At 38.1% G+C, this 26,193-nt stretch overlaps 1 protein-coding gene across 5 annotated transcripts; it reads left to right on the top strand.

The window, feature by feature from the left end:
- Positions 1-1,963: 1,963 nt before the first annotated feature.
- LOC103721880 (serine/threonine-protein kinase CDG1-like) lies at positions 1,964-24,997 on the top strand. 5 transcript variants are annotated; one of them, XM_088708452.2, is made up of 9 exons: positions 1,967-3,366; positions 4,422-4,631; positions 4,756-4,985; positions 5,467-5,593; positions 5,683-5,754; positions 5,956-6,142; positions 6,374-6,488; positions 19,255-19,309; positions 20,108-24,997. In XM_088708452.2, exons 2-9 carry the CDS (start codon positions 4,481-4,483, stop codon positions 20,119-20,121), a joined length of 951 nt encoding a protein of 316 aa, XP_088564578.1. In that variant the 5' UTR covers positions 1,967-3,366; positions 4,422-4,480; the 3' UTR covers positions 20,122-24,997. The 5 variants fall into 5 exon arrangements, with proteins under 5 accessions (XP_008810476.1, XP_088564578.1, XP_088564577.1 ...); XM_088708451.2 differs by having other exon boundaries at positions 24,526-24,696; XM_026810327.4 differs by lacking the exon at positions 19,255-19,309 and having other exon boundaries at positions 1,983-2,239; positions 2,796-3,366; positions 24,526-24,997.
- Positions 24,998-26,193: the final 1,196 nt, after the last annotated feature.

Consider the following 26,193-nt stretch of genomic DNA (forward strand, 5'->3'; position numbering starts at 1 on the left):
ACAAATTTTGATAAAGCACTTACTTCCTTCGCTCAAATGAGAGCGACACTTTGGACTTGGAAGTGGGGGGGCCACTGTTGTGGCAATTAACAACCAGAATGATGTGGCATATAAGAATTCGTATAGCTCACAACCCATGCGGTGATTCCGGCACACCTGGGGTTCCCCCAAGGCATCTTAGCCCGACGTCCTTGGATAAGCATGGAAAGTAGGCCGAGCAGAATAGAAGCATCTGATATGCAAACTGACACTTCCCAACTCGACTCCACGACCTCGGCCATGACGAAGAAGGCTCCTCCTCTATAGGAAAGCAACTTGGCTTTCCACTGCCTCAAAAGGTACGCCCAACTCTGCCACGTATCAGGTTGTTACGACACATTCTCAAGGTTATTACACCATTTTAGTAGTTTGTTGCGGTGCAACTCCAAGTTTATTAGGATGCGATTCTTGAAGATTCAGAACTTCAACTATAAATAGGTCCAAATACCCTCAACAAAAAGGAGGTAATAATTTGAACCTAGGATGGCTCTATTCCTCCATTCTTCTTTTTTTCTTTCTTTTTTCCTTTGTTTTTCATTGAAGAAACTTTACTAACATAAGCATCAAAGAGCTCAACCGAAGCTAATCCAGCTAGCCTTAACCTTTTGTTTGTTGTCTCGCAAGCTTACGGAGGTGATCCACATCATGGTTTCCGAACCGGCAGCAACAAGTATAATCAACTTTGAAAAATTTGGTTTTTGGAAAGCAACATAGGCATTAGTAAATCATGAATGAAGAAATATTTGTTTTATTTTTTGTTGGTAGTTGTTTTATGTTTTGCGTTAGGTATGTTACATTAGATCCTATGACCTTTGGCTTGCTTTAGTATAAAAATGTTAGGGTTTCTTAATTAAAGAAAAGGTCATGAGCTGTCGTCTCTTCCTCAAAGGCCTGCAGCCAGATTTACGAGTTTTGCTTTCTCCATACATGTACGGCTAAACAATTTAATAAATTTTGAATTCCAACAAGTTCCTGTTGTTCCCAGCACAATACCCTGGTGTTTGTAATAATAAGATACTACACAAGATTTTTTATTTTACTGAAAACATGCAATATTTGGACAGAAGTCAACTCCAACTTTATCAGCATTCTAGCTCATTAGGAGTTATACTTCACTAAAGAAGCCAACAAAATGCGTAAATGCATGCATTCCAGTTATATTTAGTATAGTGGAATATCTGGATCTTTATTTATATTGGATTTTGGATGGATCCACCTGACCCAACTCTTTCTGACGTTTTAAATCCCTGTACCTCGCAAAGCGGAGAAAAGTTTTCCTCACAGTTTTAATTTATTCATGTGGACTTTGGTAAGTTTCTTAGTCATTTTTTAATACGTGAATAGCCCTAGGAATGGCCGGTGCCTTGTTGATGTCAGCAAGCTAGTTCTGAGATGCTGTCATGGACGCAGGCCTAGCCCAATCATACTACTTGCTTTCAGCTGGACCCATTCCAGAGATGAGCATTGTCAAAGGAAGTCCGTTCCAGCCTGCATAATCTTGTATACAAATACAGAGATAAGGTTATCAATCATCACTCTAGAAGACTTTAGACTTGTCATCATATTTTAGTGATAAGGAAGGAACTTTGGATGACTGCTCTTGGATTCTCTTTTGATGTTGGGTGGAGGATGAGATGACCAATTTATAGTTGGTACATTTTCTTTTCTTTCCTTTTTTTTTAAAAAAATGGTGTAATTTTCTAAAGATTATGGGTAGTGCCATTTTGAGCCCATCAACAGATGTTTGTACCTCCTCTAACAAATGATTTATCTAGTTGATCTTCACCAAAAAGAAAAAAAGAAGAAAGAAAGAACATAACGGATGCAACACCACTAATCTAAGCGAACTTGGAGAAGGACCCACATCATGAGTGTCAAATCCTCATCGATCTCTCTAAAAAATCTATGAAATCTATCATTGTTATAAATAATGCACATCAAAACCTAGACCATTCATGGGCTGGGCTTCTCTTTTCGAAGCCCAATTGAACAAATATATCCATTAAATCTTGATACAGCTGTATTGCACTATTTCCCCATGCCTACTACCAAAAAAAATGAGTCAAAGGGACGGTAGAGAAGAATACAAGGACGGATCAACCTTTTCCTATTTTAATCCCTCGAAAAATTAGCGATTATTTGCATGAGAACCAAAAAAAATAGAGGGGTTGGGCGGAACTACTCATCGTCAATTAGAAAGGTAGCCGTTATTTCTTTTCTCTTTTACGTTAATTTGTACGGTAGACATAGCTGTGACAACCACCCTCCAGATCTCAATGCAAAACATTCTCTCCCTCCATCCAAACCACCATCCCACGCCAACCTTTCCTTTTTCTTTTTCCTTTTGATTTTTGTCCTTGTTGCCTCTGTTATAATTTTATCAATTGAGACGAAAAAGATGAGATTTTTCCTTACCAGACTTCAAAAAGATTAAATTTTTCTTTCTACTGCCCATAGTTTAAGAGGCCAGAGGTCAGTTTGGGGTGGGGGATATGGGAAAGAGGAAGAGACAGAAGGGAAATATATTCACAGAAGACTCCAACTTGCACATAACCCCTTTTGAATGCTTTACAGCGCATAAAATAAACCCCCTTTTCTCTCATTCCTTCCCCCTTTTCTTTTTTTTCAATCTCTATTCAGCTCTTCCGATCCCCACTTTTGTTAATTGTTTTTTTGTTGATGGGCACCACATTCTTGAGTTTATCGCTGTCAATGGGCTTTTCGTGGCTTCTCTTTTGATGGGCTGGTGTGTTTAGGCCTTGTGAAGAAGAAAACAGTCTCCTTTTATGCTTTGATTTCACCTGGTGTGGGCTTGGTAGTGAAGCGAGGGAGAAGGAAAGGAGAAGAAGAAGAAGGGGAGGAAGAAGAAGGGGAAGGGAAAGAAACAAGAACAGAGTCTTATACCGAGTTGGCGCTGCGTCACCGTCTGTCGGCATTGTCGGCACTCAGATGATGATTGGAAACGTGGGGGATTCAAATAAATTATTGTGGGATTTTTAAGTACAGATGAGATGCCTACGGCTTAACTGGCCGGTCGGCTATAGCGAACACCAGCAACTTGAGGAAGCGATCAAAGGGCTGGGATTCAGCGACGACCACTTGGGGCATATCCTCAACTGGCCTTGGTGAATTGGGCATATAGAGTGCTGTTCTGGGGGTGGTTTTGCAATTTCTGGTTTGGTTTCTTCATTTGAGTAATATCTTTGTTCCAATGTGGACAAAAAGATTTACTTTTGGTGCGCTAGCAATATGTGATTTAATCAGGATGATGAACGAATGAAGCGATGCAGTCACCAGCTGCAGACTTTTAGTTTGAGAAGGTTTCAGGTACTGAATTTTATAATCTGTCAGGAAATTTTAATTTGCTTCGTGTTTTATGATTTTATTAATATAATATCCAAGTTTTCAACGGGGCAAACTAAGATGGATTAATGTGGTAGGAAAAAATTGGATGCCCATCCATTTAATCGGTGGGACTCTATGGAGACGATGAGTCTGGAAAATGTACCTTCTGTGGATCTTAATTCTACTCATATTGGCAAGGATATTTGGACCTTAACATGTAATGAAATTGCAGTCTAAGAACTTGGTTCATAGATATTCGAAAGCTTTTTATAAGTCCAACAAGTTCTATCAAAAATTTGTTATAAATTACTTGTGATTTTGCATTGGATCTCAAGCTGCTCCATTTATTATAATGTGCTATCCTTCTGTATTCTGGATTTGAATGATTTATGGAGACATGTTTCGATGTCAATTGCTTTTTCTTGCTACCATACAACTATGATGCCCATGATGACATGGACTTTTGTTCGACTGATAAAGCTACTGTCATATTTACCACAAATATTTTCATTTAAATTTTCATCATGGCATACCTTCACTAATGTTGCCTAATGTCATCAAAAAAGGTGACAGCTTGCCTAATCTTAGTCACCTGAAAAAATAAATAAGTGATCCATGATTATATCTTTGGCATGAAATATGCTGGATTTGTCAAAAGAATCATCATGAGAATTATTGCTGACAACAAGTACATAATTAAATAAATTTAAAAATATTGATTTCCATCTTTTATCTACTAATTTTTTACTGCTTTGGCTTTAATATATATAACTGACAAAGACCAGTTCAGTATCTTATGTACTTTAGAGCTTCTAGCAGTTTTGTTTATACTAGTATGAGACTTACTGACTTCACAAAATGATTTTCTGTCTTGTCTAAATATAAGTGGCTATTGAGTTCACTGATAGAAATGTGGTGATTTACACCTCCCCACCCCCACAAAAAAAAAGAGAAAGTCAAAATGCTGATTTTAATTGCTTCCAGTTCATTGTTTCTCTTGGTTTCAGTTATAATTCATTTTGGCATTTGCATTCTAGGTTCAATGTATAGGGAGGCAGATTTTCCAGCCACCATTCAACTGTACTGAGGTGGACCCATGTTAGGGATTCTTGCAGCAGCTGTTGGAGGTGCTGCAGGAGCCATGGCATTGGTAGGGATAGTGATCATTTTTGTATGGTACTGCCTATTGCGTAAGAGGAGTGTTTCGAGAACCTCACAGACCAATTCATCAGAACCATCTCTACAAGGTGCTAGTTGTTGATCTAAGAGTATCTCTTTTTTTTTAAAAAAATATATATATATTAAGCTCAGGCTTCTGCTGCAAAGAAAATGATGCCAGACTGCCATTCTGCTCCCTTGGACTTTTTGCAGGACAAAATATTGAATTGTCTTTCAGTGGAGGTGTCTCTTACCCACCAGGCTTGCAAGAAGCAAGATGCTTTACTCTGGAGGAATTGAATGTGGCTACAAAGAATTTCAGCAATATCAATCTGATTGGTTATGGAATGTTTGGAGAAGTCTTCAAGGGCTTGCTTCATGGTGGAATGATTGTAGCTATTAAAAGAAGGCCATCTGCTCCACGTCAGGAATTCGTTGAAGAGGTAATAATAGCTTTTGTCATAAATGATTGATGACAGTGCATTGAGTGCCTGCATGCAGACGCATTGCATGGCCACTTTAGTTGCCAAATTGTATAGACAATATAGACCATCAAATACTAAATATATGATACTTTTTTATATGTGGGATCCAGGATTTTTTTCAAGTTTATTAATTTCTCATTATTCTTTTATCCAAGTAAACTTAATAAAAAAATTTCATTTTAATCTACATTTTTTATCTTAACTTATTCCGAACCTGGCTAGCATATCCAGTAAGTAACTTAATGGTTAATTTTCATGTTAAATAACTTGATAGCAATGTTTGGCAACATGCTGCATGGGTGAGCGCTGACCAGGCACATGAGAGCATGACAAGAAAGGATGCCTCTGTCTCCTTCTGTTTGTTAGTTTCCTATTTCTTTTTTCTCATTTCATATTCAAAGAAGCAGTTTATAGTTATTCTGACCAAGTTTTCTTTTAGGTACATTACTTGTCAACTATTCGGCATAGGAATCTTGTGAGCCTTTTGGGTTACTGCCGGGAAAATGATACGCAAATGCTTATCTATGAGTATGTACCAAATGGCAGTGTTTCCACTCACTTATATGGTGACCTACGCTTCACTTGCACTTATTGTATATTTCCAATCTAAAATAGGGGCATATCAGTTAGAACTCCCTTTGCGTTTATTGTGTAGGTTCCGGTCAGGTGGTAAGTGCAAGGCTAGAATTCAAGCACAGGCTCTTGATAGCCCATGGGGCTGCTAAAGGTGATCATTTGCAAAATGACTGAGTATTGGTGGTTCCTGATATTGGTTTATTCCTAGTGAAGTAGAATAGTGTTCAACTCTACGTAGTTGCTAAATTTTTAAACCTCATATGTACTATTTTCAGCAGTTCCTTGTGGAGTATAAGTGTCTTTAAGCAATACAGTTCCAGGACCTGAATTTTTGTTCCTTTCTGTTGGTCAGGTCTGGGTTTCCTGCATTCTATGAATCCTCCTCTTGTACATATGAACTTCAAAACAGAAAATGTTCTTGTAGATGAGGACTTCATACCAAAAGTTTCAGATGCTGGGCTCCAAAGCTTACTTGATAGAATTGATGATGCTGGTCCATCTTATCGAATGACAACAGATGATCCTTTCCTCGATCCTGAGTACCCACTTACCTTCCTGGAACTCTTAAAAACTGAAATTACTGCTATATTAAATAGAAAAAAAATCACACAAAAGAATAGTAATCATTATTATATTATTTTGACTGTGTACTGTTAATAACTGAATTCTTTATCACATCGAAGGAAAAAATGTGATAAAATCTTTAGTCTTGGCAAATATATCCTCTCTTGAAATTAATTAGACTGTACTATCTCATATTATCTGTGTAGGGTGAAGGAATCTGGAAGATTTTCTGTAATGAGTGATGTATATAGTTTTGGAGTGTTTCTTATGGAGTTAGTAAGTGGACGGGAAGCTAGATCTGACCAACGCATCATTGAATTGGTACTTACTACTTAGCATTCTTCACTATATACTAGTTCTGTTAAACATAAGCTATTTCATCGGATATGAATGAAACAGCAATTCAGTCGTGTGATTAATCTAGAAAATAAAGATGATGAAGAATGTGCTTACCATTTAAATATTCATTGCTCTTGGGAATCAGAATTTGAGTATCAGTCATATATTTCATTTTACTATACATGTTGTTGTTGGATTTCTGATAGTCTTTTATTATAGTATAGCTTTCAAGTAGTATTTAGCAAGAATATGCAATTTAGAAAGCAATATACACCTCCGATTGGTTCTTTAACATGTTATTTACCTTAAAACTCTTTCTACAAATTTAAGTTTGTTTGGTCGGTATGATTGTTCTTTGTATGGTTTGTAATGGGATGCTGTCAAAGATGATGTTATCAGCTGAAGAGTCATTTTGCTAATATCACCCCAAACTTAGATGCTTATTCTTCAATCTTCATTATGTTAAACTTTTTCCTCCTTCCTTATCTATGAAAAGATCAACATTTCTTGCAAAACCAAACAATCGGCCTGCTCACCATATATGATGGTTGCTAAGATATGTTGGTTAAAGGTCAAAAATATAGACACAGGAAAATGTAATTTCTTGGGGACTAGACCTCAAATAATGAAAATCTATGGTATTTACACGCTCAACAATAAACTGCAATTTTACTCCGTTATATTAAAATCTTTGTGTAGTATGATTAAATTCTCTACCACAGAGAAAATCATGCTTTTTAAAAGTTATAATCTGACCCAAAAGCTAAGATAAATTTAAGCAATTACATAGATATATGCATGCACACATGCATGCATACATAATACATACATACATAAATATATTATGTTCAGGTTCAAGCAAAACCCAACCAGAGTAAACCCAAAAACCCTGCTACTGCCAGAGTCATTATATTTTCTGATGAGTAATGTTATGTACCCTAGGCTGGCATATTTCCAATTTGTCTCAGAATTCCTTTCTTTCTTTTGCTTTCCCTGTACAGCTGTGATGTATAATGCAGTTCATGGATATAAATTATGCTGGATACCATCTCACATCTGCCAGTTCAAATGAACAAAGCTTGTTTTCAATGCAGAAAACAAATAGAAACTAAATAACTTGAGGTATAATTTTTAAGAGTTAGAAACTAAATAAAACCGTAAATTGCATAGAATCTTCTTATGCCCTGCTTGGTATTTTTTTTTTTTTTTTTTTTTAAATAGAAACATGGAATGTAATGCAGAAAACATGTTTGGTTGCACTCTTTTTATTTTTTATTTTTTAAATAACTTTCATTATTTCTAGAAAAAGTGAAAGTAAAAAATTGTCACTTCCACTTTTTTAGAAGTGGGTTTTCACCCCCCTCTCATGCCTATGCCCAACCTCCCAATCTTAGCTCTGCCCTTCTGCCTCCTCGAGACCTTCGCCGGCCTCCTCCTCCTCCCTGCCATTGCCCGCCTCTCTAGTGACTTCCTCCACCGCTTTTCCACCATCCTCCTCAGACCTGCCACCTCTTCCATCAATCCGTTTATTCGTTCCTTATGTACATCTTCCACCATTGTTCGCCCATTCTTTAATTCCCAATGTCCATTTGTTCATTTTTGGCATTTGTCTTCCATTGTCTTCCATCCATTCATTCTCTAGGGAGTGGTGACGTCTATCCGTTTCTGGCATCCGTCGGTCTGATCGAGTGGGCTCCATTTTTTTGTTCAAGAGTCTCTCATCACATTGTCCCTACTTGCTCCGTCGCTCACTCCCCACCCTCTCGATGGTTGCTCAGTTCCATGCTTCTAACTTCTGCCATGGCCTTTTGTTTTTGTTATTAAAAAGAGAGAGAGAGAGAGGAAACCAAACATATTTTTTATTGTAAGAAATCTGAAAAAAATGAAAAACAGATTTCTTGTTTCCAATTATTTTAAAAAAGAAAAGTAGAAACAATACCAAATGCAGCCTTAGTCATCAAAAAGTCGTCAAAAAGTGCTTGAAAACCAAGCAAGCACATGACTACACCATTTGTAAATGACAATTTCCAATAGATTGCTTGTACTTAGCAAAGGAGTCATGTTACCCTAGGACTTTGATGTTCATACCAGAGAATTGTTTTATCATCCATTGTTCGGGAAGGAGTTTTATATCTTGGAAGAAGAGCACATGCATGGGAATTGATGTTTGCAACAGTAATCTGTTGCAACAGTTTTTTTGACTATGGTCAACCATAAACAAAATATTTCCAAAGGCTTTTTGTTCATTAAGATCCTACATCTTCAGAACATCATAAATGTGTTGACATCTTGGAAACTGTATCACAAGTAAAATGATTACCTGGATCTTTATCAACCTCATGACAATCCTCTTTACGCTGTCTAATTTTTAAGAACAATACTGTACATTGCTCATCAGTAAGTTATTGAAAAATAGCTTTTTATCTTGCACTGCTTTAGATATTTTTGTCATGATTGATGCTTGACCCTTGATCTAATACCAATTGACTAATGTATGCCATGTTAACTTATAATTGGAATGAACTGAAGTGATAAGAAAATAACTGATACATTGAAAGCAAGTCTTGAAGACTATATGGAATGAATATAAAATTCAATAAATGGCATATTTGCCTTATACAAAGCAAGAGAACTTAAGGGAAAAAGTGAGTATCAAGAATAGGAAACTGCAGAACTTGTCTTGAGATCTAATTGTATTATAGATTGGTGTCTTGACTGGAGAGGGGAGGGGGGAGAACGAATTGACATTCTGCTTGTAATAGGAAAATTGTAATGAGAGATAATCAGTGTTAAAACTTTATACAAGTAGATATTAATATTTCCATATTTAGGAAAGATGATCGTGCTAAATAGATATCTAGGTAACTTTTTCTTAAAAGTAATGTTATTTCTGGTAGGAAAGTTGATAAAGTTCTTTGAAGACTGACAAGAGCATCTTTGTCAAGAACTTTGACACCTTCTAAACTAATGTTCTTTATTTCAAAGTTCAATCATTTTTTTGGAGCTAATATGGTAATTGGTGGATGTAGAATTTATGCTGTTTGTTTACTTGACACATGATATCAGAAGTAACTTGATGCTGAGTAGGAGAAAAGGAGTAAAACAAGAACTAGTAAAAGTTATTCTCTTTCCTTGAAGGAATCTTCCAAAAAGAAGGAGATGAATGCCACCTACCCTTTAGGAATCCACCAAGAAGGCTAAGAAATGATGCTTAGAAGAAATCCATCTTCTAAGAAGAGAAGGCAAGCATGTCTTCATCAACCCAGTTGACCCAATCCACCTATAAACTATATAAGCAAATACATGCAAATGTTGTAGCTACAATACTTTTTGAAGGGATAACATATGAATTGGGAAAGTATAACAAAAGAGACTACCCAAAAGTCAAATGTGGAATTTAAATTAACCAGCCATATTTAATACCATTATCACTAGAAGATGGAAAGGTCTCTTGTAAACATTTTACTATATTTAAACTGAGCTGTCCCATTATGATTGCCAACATACTCTCTTACTTGTGAGCATCTGAGAAGAGAAATCTACAAACAAAAGAAAACCAACCCTTTTTTGTGTCTAATGCATTCACACAACAAATAAAACCCAGAAAGGATGAAACAAAACTGAATACCTCACCTCTCTAATGCTATCAATTGGGAAAGAAAGTGCGATAGAAACAATCTTAAGAAATTGCGACTTCCAAATCCCAAGAAATTAGCATCTCACCTAACTCTTCTTCATTAGCATTATCCAGATGTGGTACCGATTCACATGATGCCTACATCCCTACTGTTTTAGGTAACACTACTCTAAATGAAAAGATGATAATCATCCAATCCATGAATTCAGGATCCAATTAGTACAGCTCGTATCTTCTGATATGTATCACTATTGCTAGCTTGTACTGCCTATTATCAACACAAGGTGCTGGTAGCATCAACCAATACCCTATCTCAATCATGTACCGTACCGGTTCGGTTCTTTATCGGTACGGTTTTGCAGTGAAAAACGGTTCCGACCCTATTTGGGCTGGAATTGAACGGTACGGAGCCTATATCGGCCGATACCGGCTGGTATAAAAGCGAACCGGACGAAATTGAACCTATTCCATCCGGTTCGGCCGGTGCGAACCGGCACCCGCATCCACTAGAGCCAATGCCACAGAGTGGCATTAAAGCCAGTCTGTGACATGAGCACGCGCGGGGTAGCGCGCTGCCCACAGTGAACAGGGCGCGGAAAAACACGTCTAGCGCAGGGAAAGGCGTGCCCGCGTGGGGAAACGCGCTCGCTTGCGAAAAAGCGTGGAAAAACGCGCCTGCGCGTGGGGCAAACCCATCCTGTGCTTTGGCATCTAATGCCACTCTGTGGCATTTAACGTACCGCGTGGGCGTTCTTGTGCACGCTTTTCCGCACTGTAGGCCGGTTCGATACCGGTACAAACCGGTACCGTATCAGTCCAGTAGGCGACCGGTACACCTACCGGTGTTGGTACGGCGTACCTTGATCTCAATACATGGGTGCACATGATATGTAAATACCAACTAGTGACCAATATTGGCATGTATCTCAATATATTAAACCATGATGTAGCCCTCATCAAATGTGCATCCGACATGCCAAACAAGGTTTTGAAACCCGATTCTGATTTTGGTGGTTTTAGCAGTTTTGCTTCAAGTTTCGCAGTTTCGATCAAGAAAAAAATCTAAAAGAGAAGTAGAAAGTAAGAAAAAATTAACGAAAATAATTTTTCATCATTTGGTTGTGTTTTAAGTTATTTAAGTTCATAACTTATATAGTTTGGGCAGTTTCAAGCTGAAGTTAGAATATAAGCAACTCATTTCTTATCATCTTATTGTGATTTAAGCTATTTTGGGTAGTTTCGAGTTGAAACTAAACTATGTTGAATGTTAATGCATTAGACATATCACATAAATATCCTAATCTCTGAAGTAAAATACCATATCAATCAATCAAGCATGAAACAACAATAAAGATACACAGGAGTATAAAATAGATTAGGTTTACTTATTCAATACCATATATAATTGCGATATGGGTCGTGCAAACAATAGTTGTCATCATGATCATGATCACGATGGGTGGGAACACCAATAGCAAGGTTTGGATTATTGCTATCAAGGGTGGTAGCCTTCTTCCCAGGAACAATACAGTACCAACCTGTTTTGTATCAACTCTTGGGATGGTGGTGAGTATCCATACAATACTAGCATGCAAATTTAAGATGTTATTTTTTGGTTTTATTTTTTGTTTTCTATTCTTTTGGGGGTTTTGTTATGTAATCTGATTATGCCCAAGGTACGCAAAACCGACCGAACCGACATACCGGTGAAGATCGGTACCGGTTCCCAAAAAAAAAAGAAAAAATGCGCGGACGCGTGCGTCCGTGTTATGCTGCAGAATGGCATTTAATGCCACTCTACCATATTAAAAGCGGCCACGTGGGGCAGTGCGTGGGCTCGTTGCCCCGCACAAAGAGCTTGGGTGAAGAATCGTGCGCACGCGATTCCCTGCGCGGGGACCGCGATTCCTACCGCGTGGAACGCACACGGGCACAAGTTGGAGGACCCGTTTCCCCACTTGCGCCCGCGTCCTCGTGACCTCTCTTTTTTTTCTTTTCTTTTCCTCCTCTTCTTCTTCCTGAGCTCCTCCTCTCTTCTTCCCTCTCTCCTCCTCTCTTCTCCTCTCTTTCCCCCTTCTCCTGCGAGCAAAGGAGCTCTTCTTCCCCGCGAGGTGCTCGGGAGGAAGAAAGAGGCCCGGTAGCGCGAGAGGTCTTCTTTTCCTCTCTCCTCTCTTCTCCTCTTTTCCTCCCTTCTTCCCCGCAAGTATCGGTGCAAACCGATGTGGTTCGCACCGGTACAAGCCCAAACCGGTGCGGTTCAACCGGTACCGAGCTTGTACTAGTGCGAACCGCATCGGTTCGCACCAGTACGGGCAAGGAACCATTCGGTTCCGACCTCAAAGGAGGCCGCTGTACTGTTTTGTACTGGTGGAGGTCGGCACCGCTGTACCGTACCGATGGAGGCCGGCACTGCTATACCGTATCGGTGGAGGCTGGTACCGATACGGTACAGGCTGAACCGGTCGGTTCCGACCGGTTCAACAGATCATGATTATGCCAATCCTATTTTTATTTTTTTCTTGATGTAGGATATGAATTTAATTGAAGTTCATCTAGTTGCCTATGATATTGATGTGATTGGTTTTTTTTGTCTTGTAGTACAATCAACTATGGCAGTGAATTGCTTTTGGTACAAAGGAGTAAATTTTGTTTCCTATTCCCTATTACTCATGGTCAAAACTTTAGGTCAATAGATGCAAGTCCAAAGATTCGTAGTGGGAAACTTTGACAACTGACTAGTTGATATTTACTGATCAAAAGTCCTATGGATTTTCTATTAGAGTCGACATTAGGTTTGGGTTGAATAATGAATTTTTGTTTTCATTATTGAGTTGAATAATGAATGTTTTCTTTCATTATTGAGCTAAATAATTCTATTTTTAGTTTGGTCTTGTACCTGTTAATGCTCGATCGATTGTTTTTTATGCTTTGCTTTGGGTTAGCCAATATCGCCCTTCGCATTTTCTAAAAAATTTGTTGTCTTGATTGAGACGGGCTTCCCACCAGCCTTGGTATCGGCTCGTATTGGTTGGAAACTATTAGGATGGTGTTGAAAATCAAGAGGATTCACACTCACAAATTATTCTATGGAAGAAAAGTGGAGAAGGTTTTAGGCACACATGAATAACTTGTATTCCACTCACTTCAAAAAACAGCTAGAGTACATAGATATTTATAGGCATCATTAGATGGTCTTTTAACCTTCCTAATTGAATTGGTCATTACACCATTCATAACCCCAAATAAATCTCAAATAACTCCCTCTAAATAAATCCCTTATAACTCCATGTAACTCCCACATGACTAAAAACCTAAAAGACATGTAACTCCTCACCATGCAATTACAAAAAATAAAACCATAAGTTACCAATATTAAAAAACAAGTTTAATAACCAACCCCCCCCTTAAACTTGGTTTTGCAACTCCAAGAAAACTCCTTAACTTGCAAAAAGTTTCACTCTTGAGGGGCTTAGTGAAAATATCGGCAATTTGATCTTGAGACTTCATGTACTTGAGCTTCACTTCCTTCTTAGCCATACATTCTCTAATAAAATGATACTTTGTATCGATATGCTTGCTAACACTGGATTCTTGGCTAATGCTATTGCTGATTTGTTGTCCACAAAAATCTCCGTTGGTTCTTCTTGTAATATATGAAGCTCCTTTAACAAATACCTTAGCCAAATGGCTTGACAAACACAACTTGAGATGGCAACATACTCCGCTTCACAAATAGAAAGTATAACAATAGGTTGCTTTTTTGAAGGCCATGTAAAAGCCGTACTTCCCATAAAGAAAACATATCCTGTCGTACTTTTTCTTTCATCCACATCTCCGACCCAATCACTATTACTATATCCAACAAGTGTGAAGTTATCAACAAATGAATAGAATAGGCCATAATTAAGGGTACCTTGGATGTAGCGGAGAATTCTCTTGGCCATCTTCAAATGGGATGAAGTAGAAGCTTCCATATACCGACTAACAAGTCCAACCCCAAACAGAATATCCGGCCTTGTGCAAGTTAAATATCTTAAACTTCTAACAAGACTTTTGAAGAATGTAGGATTTACCTTTTTTCCATCTCATATCTTGATAATTTGACTCCACATTCCATGGGAGTGCTCACCGGGTTGCTATCATCCATCTTGAACCTTTTGAGAACTTCTTTAGCATAACTTTCTTGAGAGATAAAAAATCCATCTTCCATTTGCTTCACTTCAATTCCAAGGTAATAAGCCATAAGGCCAACGTCCGTCATCTCAAACTCTTGAGACATAGCTTGCTTGAATTCTTCAAATATAATAGAATTATTGTCGGTAAAAATTAAGTCATCTACATACAAGCAAACCACAAATATATCTCCATTATCATTGACCTTTGTGTAAAGGGCATGCTCATAAGGATATTTGGTGAACTTGTTGTCTTGAAAATACTTGTCAATTTTGGTATTCCAGGTTCTTGGTGCTTGCTTCATGCCATACAAGGCTTTCTTTATTTTCAAAACTTTGTCTTCTTACCCTTTCACAATATATCCCAAAGGTTGTTTCACATAAACCTCTTCTTCAAGAAAACCATTCAAAAAAGCGGACTTCACATCCATTTGATGGATTCTCCAATTGTTTTGTGCCGCCAAAGAAATAATTAATCTAACAGTTTTCAAACGAGCAACGGGTGCAAATACCTCATCATAGTCGATCTCAGGCCTTTGGTTGTATCCCTTGACAACAAATCTTCCCTTATGCCTCTTGACTTCTCCTCTTGAATTCTTCTTTGCCTTGTACACCCATTTGACTCCGATTGCCTTTTACCCTTCCGGAAGAGTGGTGAGCTCCCAAGTTTCATTCTTCTCTATGGCTTTGATTTCTTCATTCATAGCATCTTTCCACTTCTTGTCTTAAGTTGCTTCTTCAAAGCTTAGAGGTTCACTACCGGCAAAAAGACAATAAGTGTTAAATCACTTAATCTTTCTGTTACCTCATCCGTGGCATCATATATGTCTTGAAGACTCCTTGTGCCTCTTGGTCCTTCACTTGAACTTGCCTCACTTGATGATAGAGATGATTGCACTTGAGCGGATGATGAAGGTGTTGAAGGTGGAGAAGGGGGCTCCTCCTCTTCAAAGAAAGAAAAAAAGGCATACTCTTTTTTTGGAGAATTCCAATCCCATGAACTTGCTTCGTCAAATTCAACATCTCTACTAGTGATGATCTTGTGACTTCTTGGATTGTACAACTTGTAACCCTTGGACCTTGCATCATAACCGATGAAGACCAATTTTTCACTCTTGACATCTAGCTTAGAGCGCTTTTCATCCGGCACATATGCATAGGCTATGCTTCCAAAAACACGCAAATGAGAGACACTTGGTTTTCTTCCACTTTGTGCTTCTTGTGGTGTTTGATTTGGCACACTCTTGGTGGGACACCGGTTGGATAAGTACATTGCACAATTAACGGCTTCGGTCCAAAAATCTTTGGGCATATTCTTGCTTTTTAAGATACTCCGAACCATATTAAGGATAGTTCTATTTTTTCTCTCCGCAACCCCATTTTGTTGCGGGGATCTTGGAACCATTAAAGGATGGTGAATTCTATTTTCTTCACAAAAATTTTTGAAAGCATTTGATGTGAACTCACCTCCTCTATCGGATCGTATAGCCTTTATATCAAAACTACTTTGTTTCTCAACAAGTACCTTGAATCTTTTAAATGCTTCAAACACCTCCGATTTTTCTTTAAGAAAATACACCTGAGTTTTTCAGCTAAAGTCGTCAATAAATAAGAAAAAGTACTTGTTCTTACCAAAAGATGGTGGATTGAATAGACCACAAACATCCGAATGAATAAGTTATAGTGGTTCCCTTGCTCTTATGCTAGCTTCTTTTGGAAAACTTTTTCTTGATTGCTTGCCAAAGAGACATCCTTCACAAAGTTGATTTGGGTGGTCAATAAAGGGCAACCCATTCACCATATCCTTCTTGGCCAATAATTCTAGCCCATCAAAATTCAAGTGTCCAAGCCTCAAGTGCTAAAGCCAATTTGGAGCTTCAACACAAGCCTTCAAGCATTTAGCAACATCGGTTTGAAGGTTGAGCAAAAACATGCGGTTTCTTGTCATTTTAACTTTGGCCACCAAACTTCCCTTTTAATCTCTTATCAAAAGACTAAGATCTTTCATTTGAATATCATAGCCTTTCTCTAAGAGTTGTCCTAAGCTCAAAATATTATTTTTCATGCTTGGGATATAGAAAATATTAGTAATAAATTGATGATCACCATTTTTCAAGGGAATCAAAATTGTACTTTTTTTCTTGATCGATACTTTGGAAGAATCTCCAAAAACCACATTACCGCTTGCAGTTTCATCCAACTCCACAAATTTGCTTTTGTCACCGCACATGTGGTTGCTAGCCGCATTGTCAAGATACCATAAATCATGATTTCCATTTTCTTCTCCTTTGTATGCCAACAACAAAGTTTGCTCCGTCTCTTCATTGTCAACATAGTTAGCTTCTTCTTCGGCATTTTGAGGACTTCTACACTCCGAAGCAAAATGACCATATTTTTGATAATTATAGCAACGAATTCGAGATTTATCATACCTCCCTCCATTTGATCTCGAATTGTTTCCTCTTCCACGTCTTCTTGATTGATACCAGTCTTGCTTCTTTTCTTCTTTGTTGGATGATCCACGACCACCTCTTCCTCTACCACGTCCATTTCCACGTCCACGACCTCTTTCGCCTTTCCAACTACGATCTTCTTTGTTTTTCAAAGAGACTTTTGTTTGTAACATTTGCTCTAAAGTCTCTTGCTTCTTGACAACTTTCTCTTCATGAGCTTGTAATGACCCCATGTGTTGATTGATTGTCATGGAGTCTAGATCTTTGGACTCTTCAATCGCTACAACAATAAAATTGAACTTGGGATCCAATAAACGAAGGATTTTTTCAATAACCCTCGTATTACTCATATTTTCGCCGTACCTCCTTAGTTGATTTACGACGGTCAACACCCTTGAAGAGTATCCGAGATTGATTCGGATTCTTTCATATGTAAGGCTTCAAATTCACCACGCAAAGATTGATGACAAATTTTCTTGACTTTGTCAACTCGTTGATAGGAGTTTTGGAGAATCTTCCAAGTTTGCTTCGAAGAAGTTGCATTAGCAACTCGTTGTAGCATGCCATCATCCAAATATTGATGGATGATCATGATGGCCTTTCGATCCTTCTTTCTTGTGGTTTGTAAGGACTTCTTTTGAGCTGGAGTCAAGAAATCTTCATTCTCCGATTCCGTGTAGCCTTTGTCAACGATCTCCCGCAAATCTTAGATCCCAAGATTGCCTTCATAGTTATCCTTGGTGAACCACGACATTAGAAACGGAAGCATTTCATTTGCCATCGCTCTTTCTCACAAGAAAAGTCTGGGCTTTGATACCACTTTGTTGGAAATCAAGAGGATTCACACTCACAAATTATTCTATGGAAGAAAAGTGGATAGAATTTTAGGCACACTTGAATAACTTGTATTCCACTCACTTCAAAAAACAACTAGAGTACATAGATATTTATAGGCATTATTAGATGGTCTTTTAACCTTCCTAATTGAATTGGTCATTACACCATTCATAACCCCAAATAAATCTCAAATAACTCCCTCTAAATAAATTCCTTATAACTCCATGTAACTCCCACATGACTAAAAACCCAAAAGACATGTAACTCCTCACCATGCAATTACAAAAAATAAAACTATAAGTTACCAATAATTAAAAACAAGTTTAATAACCAACAGATGGCTGGTTTGTCCCATTTCTATGATTTAAAAAGTTAAAGAAATTGTTTTCCAGATGGGAATGCACTTCGTACCAGCCTTATTGGTCAATATTGACCAGGATGGGTAATACATCCCAATTTAAATTTCGGCGAGCCGGCATGGGCTCGAGTGACCGTTTTCATGCCATAATGATATGGTACCACCAATGGTACTGTATCATTTATGCAATATTTAAATTCTTGTCTAATAGAGATAGGTTAACAATGAGATAGGTTACCCAAATGCTAGGTATCAAATGTTTCATTTGTTGTATACAAAAAATGATATTTTTGTGAAATATGAACAATATTTAGTTTACAAAATATTTGTGAAGCACATAATAAAGGCTATTAGAAACTGTGGCCGTCAAAAATTACATTTGTTGTATATCACTCTTAACTGAAGAGAAAGGGAAATCCATCACAAATTAGTAATGTATATGTGAGACCCTGGAACTGGGCCCGGTCCATTTGACCGGCCCAGTCCCAAACCTTGGCACGTGAGGCAATGGGATGGATTCCTTCCATCCCGAAGAAGAAGGAAGCCCTGTTTTTAGGGCTTCCTCTCCTCCTTGAGACCACCGAGATAGAGCCGCCAAGCCCGGACTTCCTTTTGGTTTGGGGGCTCTTCCTTCTCCGTGTTGCCGCCGAAAGAAAGAGAGAGAGAGAGGGCCGTTGGGTGGTTTTCTTCTTCCTTGCCGCCGGAGAGGAAGAGAGGCGCCGGTCTTCGTCGGGACTGAGGGAAGAGTCCCTTGCCTTCTTCTCCTCCTCTTTTGATGCTTGGCCATGACGTGTTGTGGGTTGGAGCCAGCCAATCGCCGGATTTGGGTCCAAAACGGCTTGCTCTAGCCGTCGGCGTGTTCGCCGCCGCTAGTTGCCGGGGGTGGCCGGGCTTGCTCCGCCACCTCCTGCCGCTGTCAAGGCCAGCCACCGCAGCCGCCCTTGGGTTCGATCGAGTGGAAAGAAGAGGGGGCGGCGGGGGGTCACGGATCCCCTGTTTCGCCGAAGGAGAAGAGGGGAGTCGGAAGAGAAAAGAGGAAAGAAGAAAAAGAAAAGAAGGAAAAAGAAAAGAGAAAAGAAGAAAAAGAAAAAGAAAAGAAAAAAGAAAAGAGAAAAGAAAAGGAAAATAATTTAATAATAATAAAGAAAGAGGGTGGTTTATGGGTATGAAACCAAACTCGGGGTGCTAGACACTTTTGCAGGGCCAGCCATGGGAGGATATTAAAATTTAAGTCTTTGTATGCATATATTGTGATGAATTTTAAAAGAAGAATATGATTTTTGAATATTAGGTTCTGCGAGGGATTTGCGGAATTAATTGGATTTGTTGTGGATTGCGTTCGCAAGGTAAGTGATGTAACCTTTTTCTAGATTTATCGGCAAACCATATATATGTTTTACGAATCGAATTATTCGTGATTTCGAATTTGATGCATGGATTATATGTATATTTTTAGAATATTGTATGACTCTGATTGAACGTATTTGCTTCTGATTTGAATTGTATTTAATTGCTCTGACATTGTACTTTTCGGCTTGGAACACTGAACATAATGTAAGAAAAGATGATGACTTGAAATAGATTCAGACTTACAGTCGGGCTATGTTGAGGATCCTGCCAATGGAGGCTAATACATTGGTACCGCAAGAAGAATAGTCGGTGATATGACCCTGCCATAGGGAATATGTGGTCATAGTTCCTGGTTTTTGAGTTGAATCTGATAAATTGAAAGAAATTAAGATGTGAACGATATTTGGTTTTGACACTGTATGTTTTTATAACTGAAATATGACATAGAGAACTAAGTGAACTTCGACCTGGCTATGTTGAGGACCCCACCAATGGGGGCAGATACGTTGGCAATTGACTGTCCTGAAGGACTCACCGCAAGAAGATTAGTCGGTGTTGATGAACCTGCCACAGGGAACATGTGGTCATAGTTCAGGATCGACAAGATGAATTGAACATGTGAAAGAATCTCGAAATTGTGAAAAGAATCTTAAGAATTTAAGAAATATTTGACTTGTATCTTGGAACTGTATATATATTTATTTTCTACATATTATTGCTTGATTTATCTAGTTAGAATGTTCATTACTTACTAGGCTGTTTAGCTCATTATACAATTTCTTATTGTTTTACAGATTCCGAGAACTAGTCTATTGGGGTTCTAAAAATGGAAGAGCGACTAGAAGGATTGTGGCACAAGTTATCTTAGATTAGGGCTATTTAAGTTGATCTGTTATCTTGGACATTTATTATGATTGCTGGACATTGCAAGGTTTTGTTATTTTAAGAACTAGGTTTCTGCATGTTGGTAATTTATTGTTCCGCTGCGTATTTTGAACTATGAGACCTTATGACTTGAGTTAGTCGATGGAATAAGATTGCATTTATTCAGTTAAATTATTTTAGACTTTTATAATTGAGATGTTTAGTCAAGATGCCTTGTATGCTCGTGGGGAGAGTTTCCTATGGGTGTGCGGCGGTTGGCGCGACCCCCAGTTCGCGATCTCGGGCCGGGGGCGTAACAGTATAGCTGATGTACCTAAACAAAAAAATGACAAGAGTATAATGGCAAACATGAACACAGCTTTTTAAAAAAGCAATTGTTGCCATTTTCGGTTAGTTTTTGCCAAAATTGGCCAAAATCACCAAAATTGGACCAAAACCACTCATCTTAAACTGTCCAAAATTGCTGATATTGACCGAAACTTCGTTGAGAAATTGGAATGTTTTTTTTCTTAGCTAAAATAACCCTATGCTTGAACCAATTTTAGGATAGATGCATGAGACATATTAATGTTATGCTTCCTCAGTTGACAAGAAGTCATCCTTGAGTCCTTTTTTTACCTTGAGGCAATGTTATCAAATTGCTGACCAAGGTACGTCGTACTGTTCGGTTCCGGCCCAAATAGGGTCGAAATCGTTTTTCACTGCAAAATCGTACCGGTCCGGGACCGGAACGGTACGGCACATGCTGAACGGGCCAGTACGGGCCGGTTCAGCATACCATGATGATGAGGCAAGGCCAAATGGCAGATAACCCTATATGTCCCATATGGGTGCCTAGATGCTTGGGTGGTCTCCTAGGGGGAAAAGACATCCAAGCTTTTAGTATGCATACATTCAATCAAAGGTAAAAATAAGCATACACATTTCATATATGCCCTTTTCTTTGCCATATATGTTATCATGGAACCTATTTTTCATACTTCAAAAGTCTAGAATCAAATCTAACAACCAACAGGCTACAGAACATAGCAAGGTAGCCACCACCTAGGAAGCAGCAAAAGGAGGAAGGTAGAAGTAGTAGCTAGCAGGATTTGGGGTTATAGCCAACGATCAAGGAGGAGGAGGAAGCAAGCAAAACAGAAGGGAAAAGAAAGTGGAATGGCTAAATGAAGATTTTAAAGTAGAAGAAAAAGTGGAAGGATAGGAGAATAAAATGAAGATTGGTCTGAACAAATATATATCCATATATACACACATTATAAGGACCATTCCTTGGAGCAATGGTAAAGGCTTGGGCTGACAAATGCAATGGCATGGATTTGAGTCCCAGGACAGCCACTTTGGGTAAAAAAATGCAAAATATTAGGTCTGTCCCCATTTTGCCCCTCCTAGGATCCCGGATTGCTGAGAACATAACTGGCTAATGGTGTATACATGCACACACACAAATTGGCACTAGTGCTAGCTGCTACAGTGGCCGATGCCACCTGTCATTGTTGTTGAATTATTGATTATGGTTGCCACTAAGTTCGCCTTATTTTTTGTTGCTCTCGCGCAAAAATCCCATATGGGGCTCAAATGGGGATAGAAAATGAGGAAGGAAACTCTTAATGAATTAAGGTCTAGTGGGCTTGGCTTATGCAGCTGGTAAATTAAACACTTAGGCAGCTGATTTTAACAGGACCGCCTTAAGGATCGAAGAATTTGATGAAGTAATCGTGCAAACAATTTCTACTACATTTTTGATTCTTTCTTCTTCTTGAGGCACTCAGCTATCATTTTCTTCTGCATTCAAGGTTCGTAATGTTCTTACACCTTTCGATGCATATTTTAATTAGTTGCTAATCATTTGGGATATTAGATTTCATTCATCTAGTTTGTATAGGGTCACAAGGATTTTTTAAGTCTTGAATCAAAATGAAACTTTGGCAAATGGTGAGATGTTTGCCATCATAATATTGTCCCAACTTAGAAATAATCACAAGATACTTGTGAACAAACTTGCATCTATTGGCTGTAAAGCAATCCATGTAATATTCTAGTGAGGACATGTGCAAGCATGTGTTTAGTCCCACGTTGGCTATGCACTAAGTAGATCTTGGGTACTCATGTAGAACCAATGAACCCAGATAGTATCTTTTGGCTAGCCTTTTTCGGTGAGGTCCTAGGTTGTTATAAATGGTATCAGAGCTGACCAGGCCCATGGCCCATATAGACTAGAGAACACTACATAATAGGTTTAGATTGGATTTGTGGTATATGTGATTAGATTTGAATGGATTTGGAGCCTTAATCTAGTGAAGACACCAAAGCTTAACGGGGGGAGTATGTGAGGACCTATGCGGGCGTGTGTTTGGTCCCACATGGCTATGCACTGGGTAGATCTTTGGTGCTTATATAGGACCAAAGAACCCAAATAATACCTTCTGACTAGCCTTTTTGGGTGAGGTTTTGGTTTGTTACAATTTTACTTGATGCTTATTGTGTTAAAATATGAAAATGGTATCCTAGTTTGGTTCTTTATCATGGATAGGAGGTTCAGTCCAATCTAAGATATTTTCTTCTTCACAACCATTTAATGAGAGGCTACTTCTAATCATTGCTTGGGATGTCATGCCTGGAAATGTGAAAAGTATCATTATGTCTCAAAGATCTATAGTGTCTATGATGCCTGTGCAGAAGTTGCATTTGTTTTCTTGCAATGGCCAATTTGATGTCATGAAAGTTGTAGTCCATGATGGCCTATACTTTGATATTGATTGATGTTAGAAGCAAGTTGATTGAGTTGGAGAAAAGTAAAACAAGAAATAGCAAAAGTTAATCTCTTTTCTTTATGGAGTTCACCATTTTTTTTGTTTAAAAAGAAAAAGCTGGGAATGCCACCTGCCGTGAAGAATCTACAAAGAAGGCTAGGAAAAAGGTCACTAGAAGAAACTTCTTCTAAGAAGAGAAAAACAGTATTTCTTCATTCATTCACTCAATTAACCCACCCATTGCACTGCTGCACTATTTGTAAGAAAATACATTCAGACATTAACTATGCAAACACTTTCCAAGGAGGCAACATATGAAGCGAGAAGTCATAACAAGTTTTCAAGAGAGAGACCACCATATATCAAAATATGGAGTTGAACTTAACTACCCATATTTAATGCTCTCGTATAGTCAATCAAATATGGAAATGTCTCTCCAAAATACTAGAATCCTCCATCATAAGTGCCACGTTATGGGGAATTGAGATGATATTTTGTGTAGATAAACATTCTTTGGCTTAAACTGATTTTGGGACTAGGTGCATGGGTGCTTCAATGTCAGGATAAGTCTTTGCAACAATCTTAAGGAGAGGCCATGCAAACTTAATGGTGTTTGTAATGTGCTCTACTGATGCTAAGCAGTCACTCTATACTATTTATTTACAATGGCCAATTAGATTTGGGGTGGTGATGAGGAGATTTTGGCATTCTATGGGTGCTGTTGGATTCATACTTCTTTGCTGAAGCAGAATCTTGGAATGGAAATAGAGATGGCCAACTTCTTTCAGTTCACAGACTAGTCAACAGTCCAAAAATAGAGAAGTGGTTGTCATTTCTTTGTTAAGAAGAATAGACTACACTATGTGCTGGGATATGCCAGGATGGTGGAATTCTAGGTAAAGGTGGTTTGGAGTTTGGGGTGTTATTTGGCCATGCTTGTGTAGTGAATTTTTGCTATTTAGTTGTTTGAGGTTGGTTGATGTATTCATACAGAGCATGCCTTGTTATTTATTTGGTGAAGCTATATCTAGATATATTTTCTGGAAAAAGAAGTCTAACAACATAAACTTTTCTTGCCGACTAAAAGGTTTCTTTTTGGTAAATATAAGGACCATTTTTTAAAAGTCAACTACGACCAGAAAAATGATCCTTCTCTACATATTGTATTTCAGTACTGATCACATGACATTTCCATGGTCCTGCAGAACTTATACACTGCTCTTAGACCTTAGACCTTTTTATTTATCTAATTTTTCAGCTACCTTACATCTGCAGGGCAGCTTGGGAGTTAATTCTACCCAATGTCTAGTCCTCAACCACCACCCCAGAATTCTTGGTATCTTTAGCATGAGAAGTAGATCTCTTGCCAAGTCAGCTTCTTATAAGACCAGGCCTTGGTTTTATGTGTTTATATGCATGAAAAGTTTTATTCAGCTAGCAATATAGTATCAAACTGTGAACTCAGCTCATGTGGCAGTTTAATTCAGTTCGGTTGTCTATTTCTATAGTGCAGACTTGCAATTTTGGATTCTGAAACTGCAGTTTTCTTGATAAACAATCATTTGGTTCTGAAGGCACAAAACTATCAGGAGCCACATAATATTTCTACCCTTGTCGATCAAAGAATGGGCAGCAGTTTTACCTCTGAAGGCATGAATGAGTTCTTGAGGCTAATAGCTTGGTGTTTGAACCCATCTAGCAAGAGACGTCCACCCATGAATTATGTGGAGTTGGAACTTGACCGGATACATGAGAAAGAAATGAGCCTGACCACCATAATGCCTGAAGGTGGTACTACTGTGACTCTTGGAAGCCAGCTGTTTACTGCAACATAACTGAGAGGATCTCCGGTTCTGCCTGAAGTGTATATCAGATCTTTGAGCTTGGTTTTGGAATTGTAAAGTGGATCATCAGCCTGCAAGTGTATAGAAAGAATAGCTGTATAATTCCTTTAGTTTTTTTCACCATAAATGTTAGTCATGTTGTACAAAAACTGTTTTTGTTGTTATACCCATTTATATGATTGATGTTGGTGTTGATTCAAAATTCATGTATGTTTATTATGTATGTGGACAGGTTTATCATCGTCTAAATCTAATGAAATTCTATTTTGGTTACTTTTAATAGTTTTTTAGTCTCTCTTTTCTACATTTTGTTAGTCACTCTTTTCTACATCACTATCTCCTATGATGTCTAGTTTGCCGTCCATAGTATCATATGAATGGCTGCCCTTAGTTTTTATTTCTTTAGAAGAAAATTTCAGTCTTTGCTGGCATCTTGAGTTAATCTTTTGATAACTTCTTTAGGATGCACTATCTCAGGTAAAAATCAACCTGAAAGCATAGCTTATTCTTTTTGGTTATTAACATCAGGCTGTAAGTGAATTGCTTTCTTTTATTCTCGTGTTTCCTGTCTATCTACAATTATTGTGACTTTCTTCCTTTCAGGTACTTAAGATGTCATCAAGGCACTTCAAGCAATCAGAGAAGTATATCCCAACTCTCTAGCATATCCGTTTATCTATTTCTATGGTTACTGATAGTTATGTTTTTTTTGATACACATGCATGTACATTATTCTCCCATTCATTAGCTGTCTTTTTTCAAGTAGAATTATATCTAACACTGTCAAATTGTTGAATTAAGAATTTCTGACAGAATCCCCACTTCGAAAACAAAAAAGAGATGGATTTACAAAATTCCTATATCTCAAAATAAAAAGAGAAAAGCAGAGAGAAATATTTGGTGAGTGGAAGTCTCCTTATGCTTTCGTTTGGTGGCACTCGCATCCTATCATTCTTCTACTTATCCCTGGATCCTAATTTTTTTTATATACATTATGAAGGATTTGTATTAGGAAATGACATTTAAATAAATCTAAAATGACATCTTTTGTCGGAAATCTTTTTCTCATGTTTTAGATTTAATGAGGTTACCCATCTTCAATTTCTTTTTGTGTATATAAAAGCCTTCACTCAATATCTAAATTTCTGAAGCTCCAGTTTTAGTGACCATAACTGGATTTTGTTCCAAATATGTTTGAAAATTGAAACCAAAATAATTTATAAATCTGTTTCCTTACAACGTTGTAATCTAGAAAAGCTTTGTTAGTGATATTGTTTGATTCCTTGAACATGTAATTTACACCCCTGGAGGGTTGTTAACTAATCATCTAGTATGTTTATTTCGGTTGCAACTACAGTTTGTGTGAGTTCCTTTGGAACAAGTTCCTAGGAAGTACGA

The sequence above is a fragment of the Phoenix dactylifera genome, chromosome 12 (genome assembly GCF_051530095.1).
Source record: "Phoenix dactylifera cultivar Ajwa chromosome 12, Ajwa_hap1_PhDact_Kaust_v1.1, whole genome shotgun sequence".
NCBI lineage: Eukaryota > Viridiplantae > Streptophyta > Magnoliopsida > Arecales > Arecaceae > Phoenix > Phoenix dactylifera.